This window comes from Oncorhynchus clarkii, chromosome 18 (genome assembly GCF_045791955.1).
Source record: "Oncorhynchus clarkii lewisi isolate Uvic-CL-2024 chromosome 18, UVic_Ocla_1.0, whole genome shotgun sequence".
In the NCBI taxonomy this organism is placed as follows: domain Eukaryota; kingdom Metazoa; phylum Chordata; class Actinopteri; order Salmoniformes; family Salmonidae; genus Oncorhynchus; species Oncorhynchus clarkii.
In genome coordinates, this window is record NC_092164.1 from 22,302,050 (window position 1) to 22,316,381 (window position 14,332).

The following is a 14,332-nucleotide window of genomic DNA, read 5'->3' on the forward strand; positions in this document are numbered from 1 at the left end:
TGTCTATGCTTGCCCACATGCACTGTGTCTATGCTTGCCCACATGCACTATGTCTATGCTTGCCCGCTTCAACTCTGAAATGGAGAATGCTCAAATAGCATCTTCACTCGAGGGGCGAGACGCCAACTCTAGCCCTGATACTGGAAATATCCCTAGCTACTGGAACTGGGTTAAAAACTCACCCAGTAAACAATCCTCATAACGAATTAGCAACACGGCTCCTCGCAAACTAGTATCACGTTTTACAGCTACCCTAAAATGTTGCGCACTACCAAGTTCCCACAGACTGAATCAAAGACTGGTTCAAATGATGTTCTGAAAGATACTAGAGGAAGGAGTTCAACTTCCTGTAAGAAGCACTCGAGAATATTGTTGTTGGGCAGCCCCCCCGCAGTGACTCTTCTTATTAACACACTATGCAAAAGCTATTATCGTCTTCTCAGGAATTCAGCCTTCTTTTTGTTGATCTCACCAACCCCCATCGTCACACCTCTGAGAAGCAGAGGTTCTGTTGAGATTACATCATGTAGGTGTTATATCTGATTGGAAGTTAACGTTACAGTAATTCTATTGATAAACAACTCAGATTTTGAATCCAAACAACTCAGATGTTATACACTGTCTTAGATTCATTGTCTCGTTCTCTTTTTTGTTCCTGACCTGCTGTGGTGAGATTCTCTCTCTCTCTCTCTCTCCCTCTCTGATCATGCTTAGAAGTGCCACGTAATGCTTTGAAACTTAAGCTTCATATAATGTAAGTCATTAAATACACTTAGAATTCCATTCTCATGACTATTCCTTGATTTTAGACAGCTAAAAGCATAATACTTGCACATGGTCTACATAGCATCTTGCAATTGCTAAATCATCTTTACGGAGTCAGATATACATATAATAGACTCTTTGCATGCGAGGTATACAATATAGCGCATGCTTACATATCAAATATTACCACATTACATTCTCCAAATGGAGAGAGAGTAAGGAAATACAATATCAACACCAGGTGAAGTGACACAAGGCCCGGTAACTAGTGTTACACTGCAAGCCACGTAAATGCTCCCTCTTTTCTCCGTTGCAAAGGGGTTCAAGTGGGGCCACACAGAAGTATCCTACTACTTACTGCCAAGTGCACTAGCAGTTCCGCATCCAAATTGGGTAGACATATGCTACCAACGTGAGAGAGTCCGGGAAGTGCGTCAGCCCTCACTACCAAACAGAGCGGATCATTGTACCTCCCCTGCCCATGCCTCCTTCTCACGTTCAGAGGTTACAGCATGCTATTGGGATAATCTCTCATGTGATGAAAAAAACATGTTTGAGCGCACTAGGGTAATCAAATGCCCTGAGCATAATCTAGACTATCATAGAGTTAGTTCTGGGTCACACTGACCAGGATGTGGCTCAGCCCGAGATTTTCTTGGATTCACTGGTTGCATCCCAAATGGTACCCTATTCCCTATTTATTTATTTTCACCTTTATTTAACCAGGTAGGCCAGTTGAGAACAAGTTCTCATTTACAACAGCGACCTGGCCAAGATAAAGCAAAGCAGTGCGACAAAAACAACAGAGTTACACAAACAAGTAGAAAAGAAAAATAGAAAAATCTATGTACAGTGTGTGCAAATGTAGAAGAGTAGGGAGGGAGGTAGGCAATAAATAGGCCACAGAGGCGAAATAATTACAATTTAGCATTAATAGTGGAGTGATAGATGTGCAGATGATGATGTGCAAGTATAGATACTGGGGTGCAAAAGAGCAAGAGGGTAAGTAATAATATGGGGATGAGGTAGTAGGGTGTGCCATTTACAGATTGGCTGTGTACAGGTACAGTGATCAGTAAGCTACTCTGACAGCTGATGCTTAAAGTTTTATAGGGAGATATAAGACTCCAGCTTCAGAGATTTTAGCAATTCGTTCCAGTCGTTGGCAGCAGAGAACTGGAAGGAAAGGCGGCCAAAGAACTGTTGGCTTTGGGGATGGACAGTGCAATATACCTTCTGGAGCGTGTGCTACGGGTGGGTGTTGCTACAGTGACCAGTGAGCTGAGATAAGGCGGGGCTTTACCTAGCAAAGACTTATAGATGACCTGGGGCCAGTGGGTTTAGCAACGGATATGTAGTGAGGGCCAGCCAACGAGAGAATACAGGTCGCAGTGGTGGGTAGCATATGGGGCTTTGGTGACAAAAAGGATGGCACTGTGATAGACTACATCCAGTTTGCTGAGTAGAGTGTTGGGGGCTATTTTGTAAATGACATCGCCGAAGTGAAGGATCAGTAGGATAGTCAGTTTTACGAGGGTACGTTTGGCGGCATGAGTGAAGGAGGCTTTGTTGCGAAATAGGAAGATGATTCTAGATTTAATTTTTGGATTGGAGATGCTTAATGTGAGTCTGGAAGGAGAGTTTACAGTCTAACCAGACACCTAGGTATTTGTAGTAGTCCACATATTCAGTCAGAACCGTCCAGAGTAGTAATGCTAGTCGGGCGGGAGGGTGCGGGCAGAAATCGGATGAAGAGCATGCACTTAGTTTTACTAGTATTTAAAAGCAGTTGGAGGACACGGAAGGAGTGTTGTATGACGTTGAAGCACGTTTGGAGGTTTGTTAGCACAGTGTCCAAAGAAGGACCAGATGTATACAGAATAGTGTCGTCTGCGTAGAGGTGGATCAGAGAATCACCAGCAGCAAGAGCGACATCATTGATATACACAGAGAAGAGCGTCGGCCCGAGAATTGAACCCTGTGGCACCCCCATAGAGACTCCCAGAGGTCTGGACAACAGGCCCTCCAACTTGACACACTGAACTCGATCTGAGAAGTAGTTGGTGAACCATGCGAGGCAGTCATTTTAGAAACCAAGGCTATTTAGTCTGCCGATAAGAATGCGATGATTGACAGAGTCGAAAGCCTTGGCCAGGTCGATGAAGACGACTGCACAGTATTGTCTTTTATCAATGGCGGTTATGATATAATTTAGGACCTTGAGCGTGACTGAGGTGCACCCATGACCAGCTCGGAAACCAGATTGCATAGTGGAGAAGATACGGTGGGATTCGAAATGGTCGGTGATCTGTTTATGGACTTTGCTTTGAAGATTTTAGGAAGGCAGGGCAGGATGGATATAGGTCTATAACAGTTTGGGTCTAGAGCGTCTCCCCCTTTGAAGAGGGCGATGAACGCGGCAGCTTTCCAATCTTTGGGGATCTCAGACGATACGAAGGAGGTTGAATAGGCTAGTAATAGGTGTTGCAACAATTTCGGCGGATAATTTTTGAAAGATGCTAACGCAGAACGCCACAGGATGTGTTTGTGCTGGTCAAGGCAGTCAAGTCTGGGGTGAACCAAGGGCAGACCCTGAGCATTAAGGTAGTATTAAAGTCCTGTCTCAGTAACCGCTGGCACAGGAGTTTACTTTTTGTGCTAGATAACATTTACCTCATGTAAAAGGAAAGTCAAAGTTTCCTCCAATACTTTAAAGTACCATTACTCTCACTCATCCTTGTTCCTGGCATTGATGATTCACTGCACAGCGATGAAATAGTAAAAAGGCTACTTTTTCCACGTCGACCTCTAATACAAAAATGACTTATTCCAGACCTCCATCAACATCACTCTTCTTCTAGTTCTGCTTCACCCAACTGTTGGGGAAATAAAGAGTAGAGGGAGGCCTTGTTATGGATAATGGCCTGCCTGATTGTGCTGTGAGATGGCTTGGATTGGTCAAGGACTTTGCACTACACAAAATTTGCAAGCCAGTAGAGTGTAATTGCTTTGCTACAACTATGTAGCTAATGAAGTTCTAGCAATATTGCTCTTGGAAGTTGGAACCAGTCCATTTTGTGAAACATGTGCCATCTGCTGTAGCCTGTTAAGTTGACACATTGTGAACTAGCTGAACACTTATCTAGGCTGTGTGCTAATATCAGTCAAGAGGCAGCTAACGTCGAGAGTAGAGTTTTACAGGCAATTAAAACACTCTGCAGAGAGACATTTCAAACCTGGAGCTTGGATATTATTTTTGGCCATGCAGGTTCACTTTGGGATACGGTAGAAACACATGACTGCAGTACTACAGATATTACATGTATTCCCAGATTTAATTTTCACAGTTTAAAGGGATAATTTGGGATTTTGGCAATCTACTTCCCCAGAGTCTGATGAACTCACTGATATAATTTGTTTGTCTCTGTGTCTAGTATGAAGGAAGTTAGACGTAGTGTCGCGAGCTATTGCTAACTAGCATTAGCACAATGACTGGAAGTAATTTTTTTCCCACTAGTTAGCAATTGTGCTAGTGCTGGTTAGCAATTGTGCTAGCTCTGGTTAGCAATTGTGCTAGCTCTGGTTAGCAACTTCCTTCAAACCAAACACAGAGACATAAAAATTGTATCCACTAGTTAACTTGACTCTGGGGAAGTACATAAAGGGCCCCATTGCCAAAATCCCAAAGTATCCTTCTGAGTCATATCATTATTTATGTTTAAAAACACTATGATTGACCAAGTTCAACCCTAATCATTTCACAATTATTCTAGCCTGCACTCATTGGTCTGGTTGCCAATGCATGTCGTTCAACAACTAGTCAGTCTACATCCAAAGAATCATTCTATTTGTAGTTTAGACTGCTATTTTGATTTGCTTTTAATAGCAGTGTGAGAACTGAAGCAAAACCATTGGAATGCATTTGAGAGTCAAATGATGTTACCAGCGACATTTTGCAGGCAGATGAAAATAGTATGTCTGTGAAGGATATTACTATTCTCTCAGTTAGACCTGTGCAGGTGAGGAAATAATAAGCATTGAGAACTGAGAGTGAATTTCTGGTATCTCTAGCACAGGTGCAGAAGCTCCATGGCTGCGTTTTTTTTTTCACTTAGCCTTTTGACCAATCAGATCAGCTCTGAAAAATATATTATGTGAATGGTCAAAGACCAATTAGTGGGAAAAAAATATCAGAACTGGGTTGCCTGTATAAATACAGCCATAGTGGTGGAAATTAAGTATCCGATACAGAGCTGGTTAAGATCGACACTGACTGAACAGACAACGAAGTTAGTATAGGTTATTGCTTCCTAAATGCTGGTCCAGAGGACAAACTGTGTGTTTGTCTCTCCTTTGTGTTGACATGGTTGTGGCTTCAAAAAACAAAAATGTTTTAAACATTGTATGTCTAAATTAGGTCAGCGGTGGTCGGTGCCATTTAAGATGAGGGAGATATTCCATTCACCCAGTTTAATGTATCATCGATAGGTTTAGGCTACTTACTACATGATACTCTAATTTTCACTATACCCATCATGAGGTTGCTACAAACTAGCCTAGGAATTAAAGTTTACAACGTAGGTGCACACAGTTTGAGAGAAAGATTTGAGGTGACACATTCACATTCAATATCGCCTTGCACATTCTTGCCTGCATCTATCTTATCAAGGGTGTAACCACCAGTCCAACAGTTGCAAACGAGAGTTTCTATTGGACAAATTCAGGTATGTTAATCCCTGTTTCATTCCATTTAAGAAACGTTTTTTTTCAACAGAATTGTTCACCACACAGTTCACCTTCATAGCAGCCACGTTGTATTCCTTCTCGCATCTATGGGGACTCCTCCTCTCACCTTTCCCTTCACTTGTGGACTTCAATGCACAACACATCAGCTGTATGAGATCAGGCGAAAAAACCTTTACAAGCCAAACCATATCATAACCTCTACACACAGCCTACATCGTTGTCACCATATTAGCTAAAGTAATGTCATAGTCAACATAGCTAATAGAACTAACACGTTAGCAAAACAGCTACAATCATGAAGTAACGTTACAGAGAGTAAGCAGTTCAGTAAATAGTTTAGCAATAAATTAGTAAAACCAAAAGTTTACCTTGACTTGGCTATGACTATCAGTTGGATAGTCATAGCCAGCTAGCTAACATAGTATCCCTGTTCGCGCTGGATGTTTAAGTAGGTTAAACTAGCTAGCTGCATTTTTTAGCTAAGTAAGTGAAAGTGTGAAAAAAAATACAAAATACCTTTCTCTAGCTTTCCTTCATTTTTGAACAAATTAATTTGTTCAAAACTGTTCAACAATTGTCTTTCTCGTTCTTTGAATCAACTACTCACCACATGTCATGCACTACAGTGCTAGATAACTGTAGCTTATGCTTTCATTCTCCGATCCTTTGATTGGGTGGACAACATGATGGGTTGGAGGTCGTCCTCCGTAAGTTGTCATAATTACTGTGTAAGTGTATGGAAGCGGGTGAGAACCATGAGCCATGTTTTGTATTGAAGTCAATGTACACGGAGGAGGACGGAAGCTAGCTGTCCTCCGGCTACACCATTGTGCTATCCTACAGAGTGCTGTTAATCAATTATTTGGTGACGCAAATATATTTAGTATAGTTTTATCTAAGAAGGTTAACTTTAATGTTTTACTATTTTTATGAAATTCACTGGAGGAGGATAGTCCTCCACTTCCTCCTCTGAGGAGCCTCCAGTGGTTTAGGTGTGGCCAAAGAAACTGTAGACCTAAGAACTGAAGGTGTTCATTACACAAAACGGTTTAAGTCCCATCTTGCCTAGACCTCTTGGGCTTGCAAGCCAACACCCTCTGACATAGAGAGAATAATGGTTGTATCTTCTTCATCGCCACAGTTTCAGGTTGTTACAGTTGAGCAAAAACAGGTACACCACACCTTATCATGGCCATAAAAAAAACTATCACCTCACAATAAAACAACAGAAACGCATAGGCAGAATGCATTATATTTTATATAGATTGTGTGTGTAGTTCAACAATTACACTGGGCATGTATGAACACGTTTTACAGAGAAGAAAAATAACATTAATGCTCATTGCAAATAGGCCTACATGTTGCTCACCAACACCGTCTAACTACAGTATGTAAACAAATGTACCACGAATGAAAATCGAAGCAGAGTGATTATTCAAGAGATATAATGTTAAAGTTTGAAACATAACTAATACAATGTTGCAAAAAATATTAGCAAAAGCGCAAACACTCATCTCCGTCGTAGCCTACCAAGCGGCAATGGGCTATTGTATTGTACTGCCGTGGACAAAGCCACGGAGAAGATAGAAAACCGCATGGACAAACACAACAATACTATTCTACTTTCTCGGCGCCGAATCCACGAGCCTTATACTAACTGTTGTATTTTCTAATCTTCAAAATAAAATCTGAATCTGCTCGTAATGTTGTCATTAACCAAAACCCACAAATGCCAGTCATCACCAACTGCACCTCCCGTCAAGCAAAGCAACCATAACTTTGCGCTCAGTTCGTCAGCGTTTCGTTGTGTTCTTACCTTGGTGGTTTCTCCAGTTGAATCGGATTATCAGGTCAGGAATTTGCAAAATTAGTCTTCGATATTCACTTTCGAGGTCTAAAAGTTTACTTTTAAAAACCAATATGCTTGGTTATCTTTTAACGACGTCTCTTTTTTTCGCAGGCCCTTCAACTCGCTGGGTTGCTCGTCTCCTCCTCTACCTCCAGCTCAACCAACTGCCTTGAAATGTGACGTCACGCCTGCCAAAAGGAAAGGGTAGGGAGCAGAGCAAAACACAATTATTGTACACACATTACATCACATTTGCATTGTCTTGTATGCCTATCCCTCTCAGCAGAGCAATTCATGACTGTTTGTAACTGATTATCACACTTCACACAAAGGATTATCATCACATGAATAATGACTATTTTCCTCCAGATGTGAGGGAGTAACGATACATAATGCCATCCACACAAACATCATGGACGCTACTGCTCAGTGCTCTAACTCCCGCTCTCCCTCAGCAGTGACCTGCTCTGTGAGGCTCCTCTGACTGAGCGCTGGCGTGTTTGTCAATGCCAGCCTGCCGTTGCTGTGGCCCCCCTGATGAGAGATGCAGTTAGACGTGTTGACTTGTGCTCAGCTTCCTCCCTCGCCACAGCATCAGCCACAGAGCTGACTGGATATTGGATAAATAGACAGGCAGGACCTTCAATATCATGTGAAGGACACCATCATGTTCTCTCCATGGATGTGTCCCAAATGGCCCCCTATTCCCTACATAGTGCACTACGTTTGACCAGAGGGCCCACAGGGCTCCTCTCTCTGACAGGTCAGGCCCTGCTGTGAAAGAGCTGGTGGTGTGAAACAGTAGCTACGCTGTCACAGTATGTCAATATTGTAATATGGTTACATGGGTGTTTGGAATCATTTTATTGTATTGGCTGAGGGACGATTCTGTACTCTTCCCAGATTTAAAGAAATGGACTGGTGTAAGAGAAGATCCAGCTTACGCCAATCCAATGTTGTTGTTTTTTTAAATCCACGAGGGGGAGAGAAGGGTATGTAACTAGGGAATTGTAATTCAGCCATTTGTTCATCCATAACATACACATCGTAATAACCAGCCAATATGAATAATTCATGTTTCTCGTATGACTCATAGATTAAAATGTAAGTGTCAATTAGGTCACTGCCTCACACACACCCACCAGAGCCAAATCCTTTTGTTATAAATCATGGCATGTCAAATGGCAGAGCACTAAACTGTTGAAATATGTTCCAAGTAAAGGGTATGTAAGGCCACGTAGGATTGGCCTAAGCATGGGCTAAAGAGTTTCCACCATATTTCTTACACCAGCTCATTCCTTTTAAATTGAAACAATCTCAGAAATCCCAAGGATAGTATCTGTAGGTTAGAATAGAGAGAAGTCTATACAGCCATTTTCCCCAACGGCACCCTATTTATTCCCTGTACAGTGTACAGTAAGTAGGCCTGTATTTTTCCTTGAACATCTGCCTCCCCTGCTGTTCAAACATAAAAACTACAAGCAAGTTAACAAGAAGAAAGAAAACGGTATTCACTTCATCCTGGTTTAATCTTGAGGCATCCACAAAAATGCATAAACATGTTTATAAAAAAGGGAGTGAAAGACTTAAAAGAATAAAGGATTTATTTAAATACGTTGTGCAAATAGTAGTGGTTAGGGTCCTTTACGTGACTCTGCAAAACCAATGCCAGGAACATGTGAATGAATCCTGAGAATCCTCCATCCCAGACCTCACCAGTGAAGCATATCGTTCATAATGTTTCTTTGTGTTGTGTGGAAGCACATACAAATGCAGCAGGGTCCACTTTTACTGATGGGAGATGAGAAAATGAAGGGGGATGTGTCATCGCTGTCAGGAGGACGGAGTCAATTGCAATCTGCTCTCTGTAGTTGGTGCTTCGATTATCTCCCCAGACATAAATTCCTCCTGGTGAATTGAGGTGAATAGGGAAATAGATTAGTCATCATGAACGAAATAGTTATAATATCAGAGAAAGATAACAAATCTATTCAATGACAAGTAGCTAGTAGGGTGAGGCCGCCAATACACTAGTCTCGCGAGGCCTCCTAATTCCCGTTTGATCAGAACGTGAGAAGCCGAGACTATCGAAACACCAACATCAAAACCGAGAACAAACCTTGTCGTAGATTACTTTAACAATGAGCGAGCAGCTCGGACACGTCGCCACCTCTTCACCATTTTCCAAATCCTCCTGCAAGTAGAGAGATTAAATACAACAACCATCACAGGCGAGTTGGCACAACGTGACACGCTCACGGCGTTCTCACGGTGTACTCACTTTGGTTATGGCAAATCTGTCGCCACATGGGCAGGGAAAATAGTATGTCTCTTCATCCTCGTCATATTCAAAGTCCTCGATCTCAACTTCGTCATGAAAGACCGACATTATGAGCGTAAATTATTTTATTCGTACCCAGCTAACTAGTTGGAGACATTCCTCTGTTTCGCGAAAGTGTGACGTGCCATATCTGCGCAGTCGCAGATCATCGCGTCATTAAAAGTAAGACTAAACATGACCACCAGGGGGTACCATAGAGTTCTCTATGGTTATCTTTGGTTACAGTGCATTCGGGACGTATTCAGACCCCTTATTCAGACAGCCTTATTTTAAAATTAAATGTTTTCTTCATCAATCTACACATAATACCCCACAATGACAAAGTGAAAACAGGTTTTGCGAATGTATTAAAAATAAAAAACAGAAATACCTTATTTACATAAGTATTCAGACCCTTTCCTATGAGACTCGAAATTGAGCTCAGGTGCTTCCTGTTTCCATTTATCATCCTTGAGATGTTTCTACAACTTGATTGGAGTCCACCTGTGGTAAATTCAATTGATTAGACATGATTTGAAAAGGCAAACACCTGTCAGAGCAAATACCAAGCCGTGATATCAAAGGAATTGTCCATATAGAGCGCCGAGACAGGATTGTGTCAAGGCACAGATCTAGAGAAGGGTACCAAAAAATACAGCATTTAAAGTCCCGAAGAACACAGTGGCCTCCATCATTCTTAAATGGAAGAAGTTTGGAATAAGCAAGACTCTTCCTAGAGCTGGCCGCCCAGCCAAACTGAGTAATCGAGGGAGAAGGGCCTTGGTCAGGGAGGTGACTAAGAACCCGATGGTCACTCTGACAGAGGTCCAGGGTTACTCTGTGGAGATGGGAGAAACTTCCAGAAGGACAACCATCTCTGCAGCACTCCACCAATCAGGCCTTTATGGTGGAGTGGCCAGATGGAAGCCACTCCTCAGTAAAAGGCACACGACAGGCCACTTGGAGTTTGCCAAAAGGCACCTAAAGGACTCAGACCATGAGAAGCAAGATTCTCTGGTCTTATGAAACCAAGATTGAACTATTTGGCCTGAATGACAAGTGTCATGTCTTGAGGATACCTGGCACCATCCCTACAGTGAAGCATGGTGATGGCAGCATCATGCTGTGGGGGTGTTTTTCAGTGGCAGGGACTGGGAGACTAGTCATGATCGAGGGAAAGATGGAACAGAGCAAAGTACAGAGAGATCCTTGATGAAAACCTGCTCCAGAGCGCTTAGGACCTCAGACTGGGGGCGAAGGTTCACCTTCCAACAGGAAAATGACCCTGAGCACACAGCCAAGACAACGCAGAAGTGGCTTCGGGACAAGTCTCTAAATGTCCTTGAGTGGCCCAGCCAGAGCCCGGGTTGAACCAGATCGAGCATCTCTAGAGAGACCTGAAAATAACTGTGCAGTGACGGTCCCCATCCAACCTGAGAGTTTGAGAGGAGAGTGGGAGAAATCCCCAAATACAGGTGTGTCCATCTTGTAGCGTCATACTCAAGAAGACTCAAGGCTCTAATCGCTGCCAAAGGTGATTCAACAAAGTACTGAGTAAAGGGTCTGAATACTTATGTAAATGTGATATTTCAATTTTTTTATTGTGTGGAGATTGATGGGGGGGGGGGGGACAATGTAATCCATTTTAGAAGAAGGCTGTAACGTAACAAAATGTGGAAAAAGTCTAGGGGTCTGAATACTTTCCGAATGCACTGTAAAGCCAATTCTCCCAATTGGGACTTCGAATGAGAATAGAATGGTCTGCATCTGTCTTGATTAAGTGAGTGTGATCCACTAATGTATCCTGATAAAATTCACAGATGTCACACCTGACAAAAATAAATCGATGGGAATTGATGAAGGTTTCTCTCTCTGCAACACCTCCTGTGTGCAATAATTTATTGGATAAACGCTTTAACTTATCAATGTGATCGTTACCTAGTTGCCTAACAAAGCTATGGGTTAAGTCATAACAGATTAATAAGCACCTGCCTGCACGGGGAGAGAGAAGAAACACATTGTTGAAACGCATATGAGGTTGAACGTTTTCTTCTTGTTTCAAATTCTAGGTTGAGTCGTGGGGTGAATCCAAGCATTCAAGGAGAAAAAAAAGGACAGAAAGTTCATATATAGGAGGTCAATTAGAATCAAAACAGACCCTCGGGTTTGCCGACATGCTTTCACCTTTACTCTACAACCTGTCTTTGCCCTCCAGCTGGTCAAAGGGTTATGTTTCAGCGACCTTTAATCCCCAAAGGACATGTGATCTCCAGCACATCACCCACAATGATTTAAGTCAACCCAATTAGACACTTAATGTCAGCCCTGTAGTCCCACAAGTTTCATCAGAATGTCTTACAGTCAGACCGATTCTCTTGTGAGTGAGGAGTGCCCTCACTCAGTCGAAGGTACCAGAGATTTTTGGCCTCCGCTTCATATCTGTATAAAGATACGACCAGGTGGATCAGGTGATGTGGAAGAGTTAAGGAAGGAATGGATACATTTTTATTTATGTTTCCCCATGTTTGTTTGTCCCGTCATTCAGCTCCAGCATTATTCGATTATTGGGGCATTTCTAGGAAGCAAGACTTTGTGAGAGGAACAACAACAACAAAAATTGAATGAGATCGCTTCTGTAGTACTAATTAGATTTAGATTAGATTTGACCTAATCATATCAGCATTGCTTTTCAGGGTTATTTTGACTTGGGATTCTCCACCCTCCCCAGATCTGACATGTTCTTCCTGTAGTAATCACAAACACAAATACACACACAATCAGCAGTGATCAGCAGTGAGATTTGACAGGGTTCCAGGCGCTACAGGCTGTACATCACTTCTCTATACAGGTCAAAGTAACATAGACCTGGGGAGCATAAACCACTCTTCCACTTATTGGATTTCTCACCTTATCAAACTTATGATTCTGTGAAATGCTCATTTGGGATCTGGATTGGGCACAATTACATTTTGTAGGCCTAATTCTGAAATATCTTGAGAATTCCCTTACTTGGAATTGGTTATAGGTAATGAATGTGATTGTAGGCTGTTGAGCATGCTTGTACATCACATTAAGGTGCTGAACTACTTATCCAACTGAGCTGTGTGTGTGTGTGTGTGTGTGTGTGTGTGTGTGTGTGTGTGTGTGTGTGTGTGTGTGTGAATTAACTACCTTTCTAGGGTATGTTACATCACATGATTAAAGACCCACTTACTCATGTTTGATCCCCTGGAATCATCTGTGTGTCACGTAGCGTATTCCAAGTACAACCTCTTATGCTATTTGATTCTGAGAACTCTTGATGGAAGATCATCAGTGCACAAAGCCCTAAGAGATTTGCTGCCAGAGTGAAACTATGAAATAAGACGATTTATGTTATGAGGCTAGATGGAACTCATGAGGAAGGATGAACACATGAATAAGGGAAACAACAAGAGAACCAGACTCATGTGATCATAAGTCGTAAACAACAAACCCTGAGAGGATAATTGCATAAGCAGAGTCAGCCAGGGTGAATTAAGTGGATTTGCCCATTAAGACTTCAGAAGGCTCGACGATGCTCAACGGAAAAACGTCATCCCAAATTCTGAAAGGGATGAGTATACACATGATAGGCTGAGATTCAATTGGGACACTTTGAACTTATTTTTTTCCAGCAAGTGAAAGTTGACTTAGTCTGTATCAGTATTGTGAATTATTGAATGTTCAGGCAGGTCAGTGGTTGCCATTTGTGACCGTATCACTGGTTCCATCAGTTTCTAGTGTCCTAAGTGTTACGTAAACCCAACACAGGCTTCTTTAATGAAATTCAACATACTGTAGTTTATCTGTATGTTGTATCAAACTCTTTTTTTTGACCAGGAAAGTAGACTGAGAATGCATTATCTTCTAGACCTACAGCAATGAGCAAGGTAGGAGTTGCAAGAGGAAGAGAAAGGTTGAATAAGTGAATTGGAAGCATTACCATTGGCTCTAACCTGTGGCCGGCAGGGAATCTAATCCAATTAAGTTCTGTTTAGCTAGAAATCAAATTTGTGCTCCCATTTGTTACATCAGCTCTACAGACACTTAAAGCTAATACAAAGGGGGATGCCATTGGATTACCGCTGAAAAGGATCGTTCACATTTGGGAACAAAGGCTTCACATGAAATGGCACCCCATTCCTTATACACTATATTACTTTTACCAGCAAAACCTTGTCTATGAGGCTAATTGCTATGGAGCCGGCTGGTGGACAAGACTAGACACAGCCTCGCATAACCCCGTGGCCCTATAAAGGGATATCTGCTGCCATTTAGGATTCACCAAGATACACTGGCGTTCCCGGATCTACAGGATCACCAGGTGAACTGTATCACAAGGCTCTAGAATAGGAGGCAATGTCCTACTCATGTTTACTATACATTTTGTGGTCCTCTGTAGCTCAGTTGGTAGAGCATGGTGTTTGCAATACCAAGACAGTGAGTTGATTCCCAGGACCACCCATATATAAAATGTATCCACTGCAAGATGATTTGGATAAAACTGCTAAATTGCATATATTGTAATTATATTATTATTAGAATATAATAGATAATAATAGAAATGTTGATATATGCGATTTTTATGGTTTATTATGATATTATCTTCATTATCAAGACATAACCTGTCA

The 14,332-nt window shown here is 42.0% G+C and overlaps 2 protein-coding genes across 2 annotated transcripts in view; both read right to left on the minus strand.

Annotated features, from left to right (window-relative positions):
* LOC139372525 (cytoplasmic protein NCK2-like) overlaps window positions 1-7,537 on the minus strand; it is a 60,910-nt gene extending 53,373 nt beyond the window's left edge. Inside the window, exon 1 of the mRNA XM_071112257.1 lies at window positions 7,328-7,537. The gene's annotated coding sequence lies outside the window, so the exon portion shown is untranslated. The remainder of the gene's footprint in view (window positions 1-7,327) is intronic.
* Window positions 7,538-8,129: 592 nt separating this feature from the next.
* On the minus strand, window positions 8,130-9,853 carry LOC139372526 (diphthamide biosynthesis protein 3-like). The gene is made up of 3 exons (XM_071112259.1): window positions 9,642-9,853; window positions 9,480-9,554; window positions 8,130-9,268 (listed from the first exon to the last, which is right to left on the minus strand). Exons 1-3 carry the CDS (start codon window positions 9,747-9,749, stop codon window positions 9,194-9,196), a joined length of 258 nt encoding a protein of 85 aa, XP_070968360.1. The 5' UTR covers window positions 9,750-9,853; the 3' UTR covers window positions 8,130-9,193.
* Between the last annotated feature and the right edge of the window lie 4,479 nt (window positions 9,854-14,332).

Excerpts from the sequence above, each read along its gene's own strand:
- LOC139372526 (XM_071112259.1), bottom strand. The coding sequence starts at position 9,749 with ATGTCGGTCTTTCATGACGAAGTTGAGATCGAGGACTTTGAATATGAC. Across the intron at positions 9,555-9,641 it reads ACAGATTTGCCATAACCAAA|GAGGATTTGGAAAATGGTGA; the intron begins GTGAGTACACCG and ends CTCTACTTGCAG. Across the intron at positions 9,269-9,479 it reads TTAAAGTAATCTACGACAAG|GAGGAATTTATGTCTGGGGA; the intron begins GTTTGTTCTCGG and ends TCAATTCACCAG.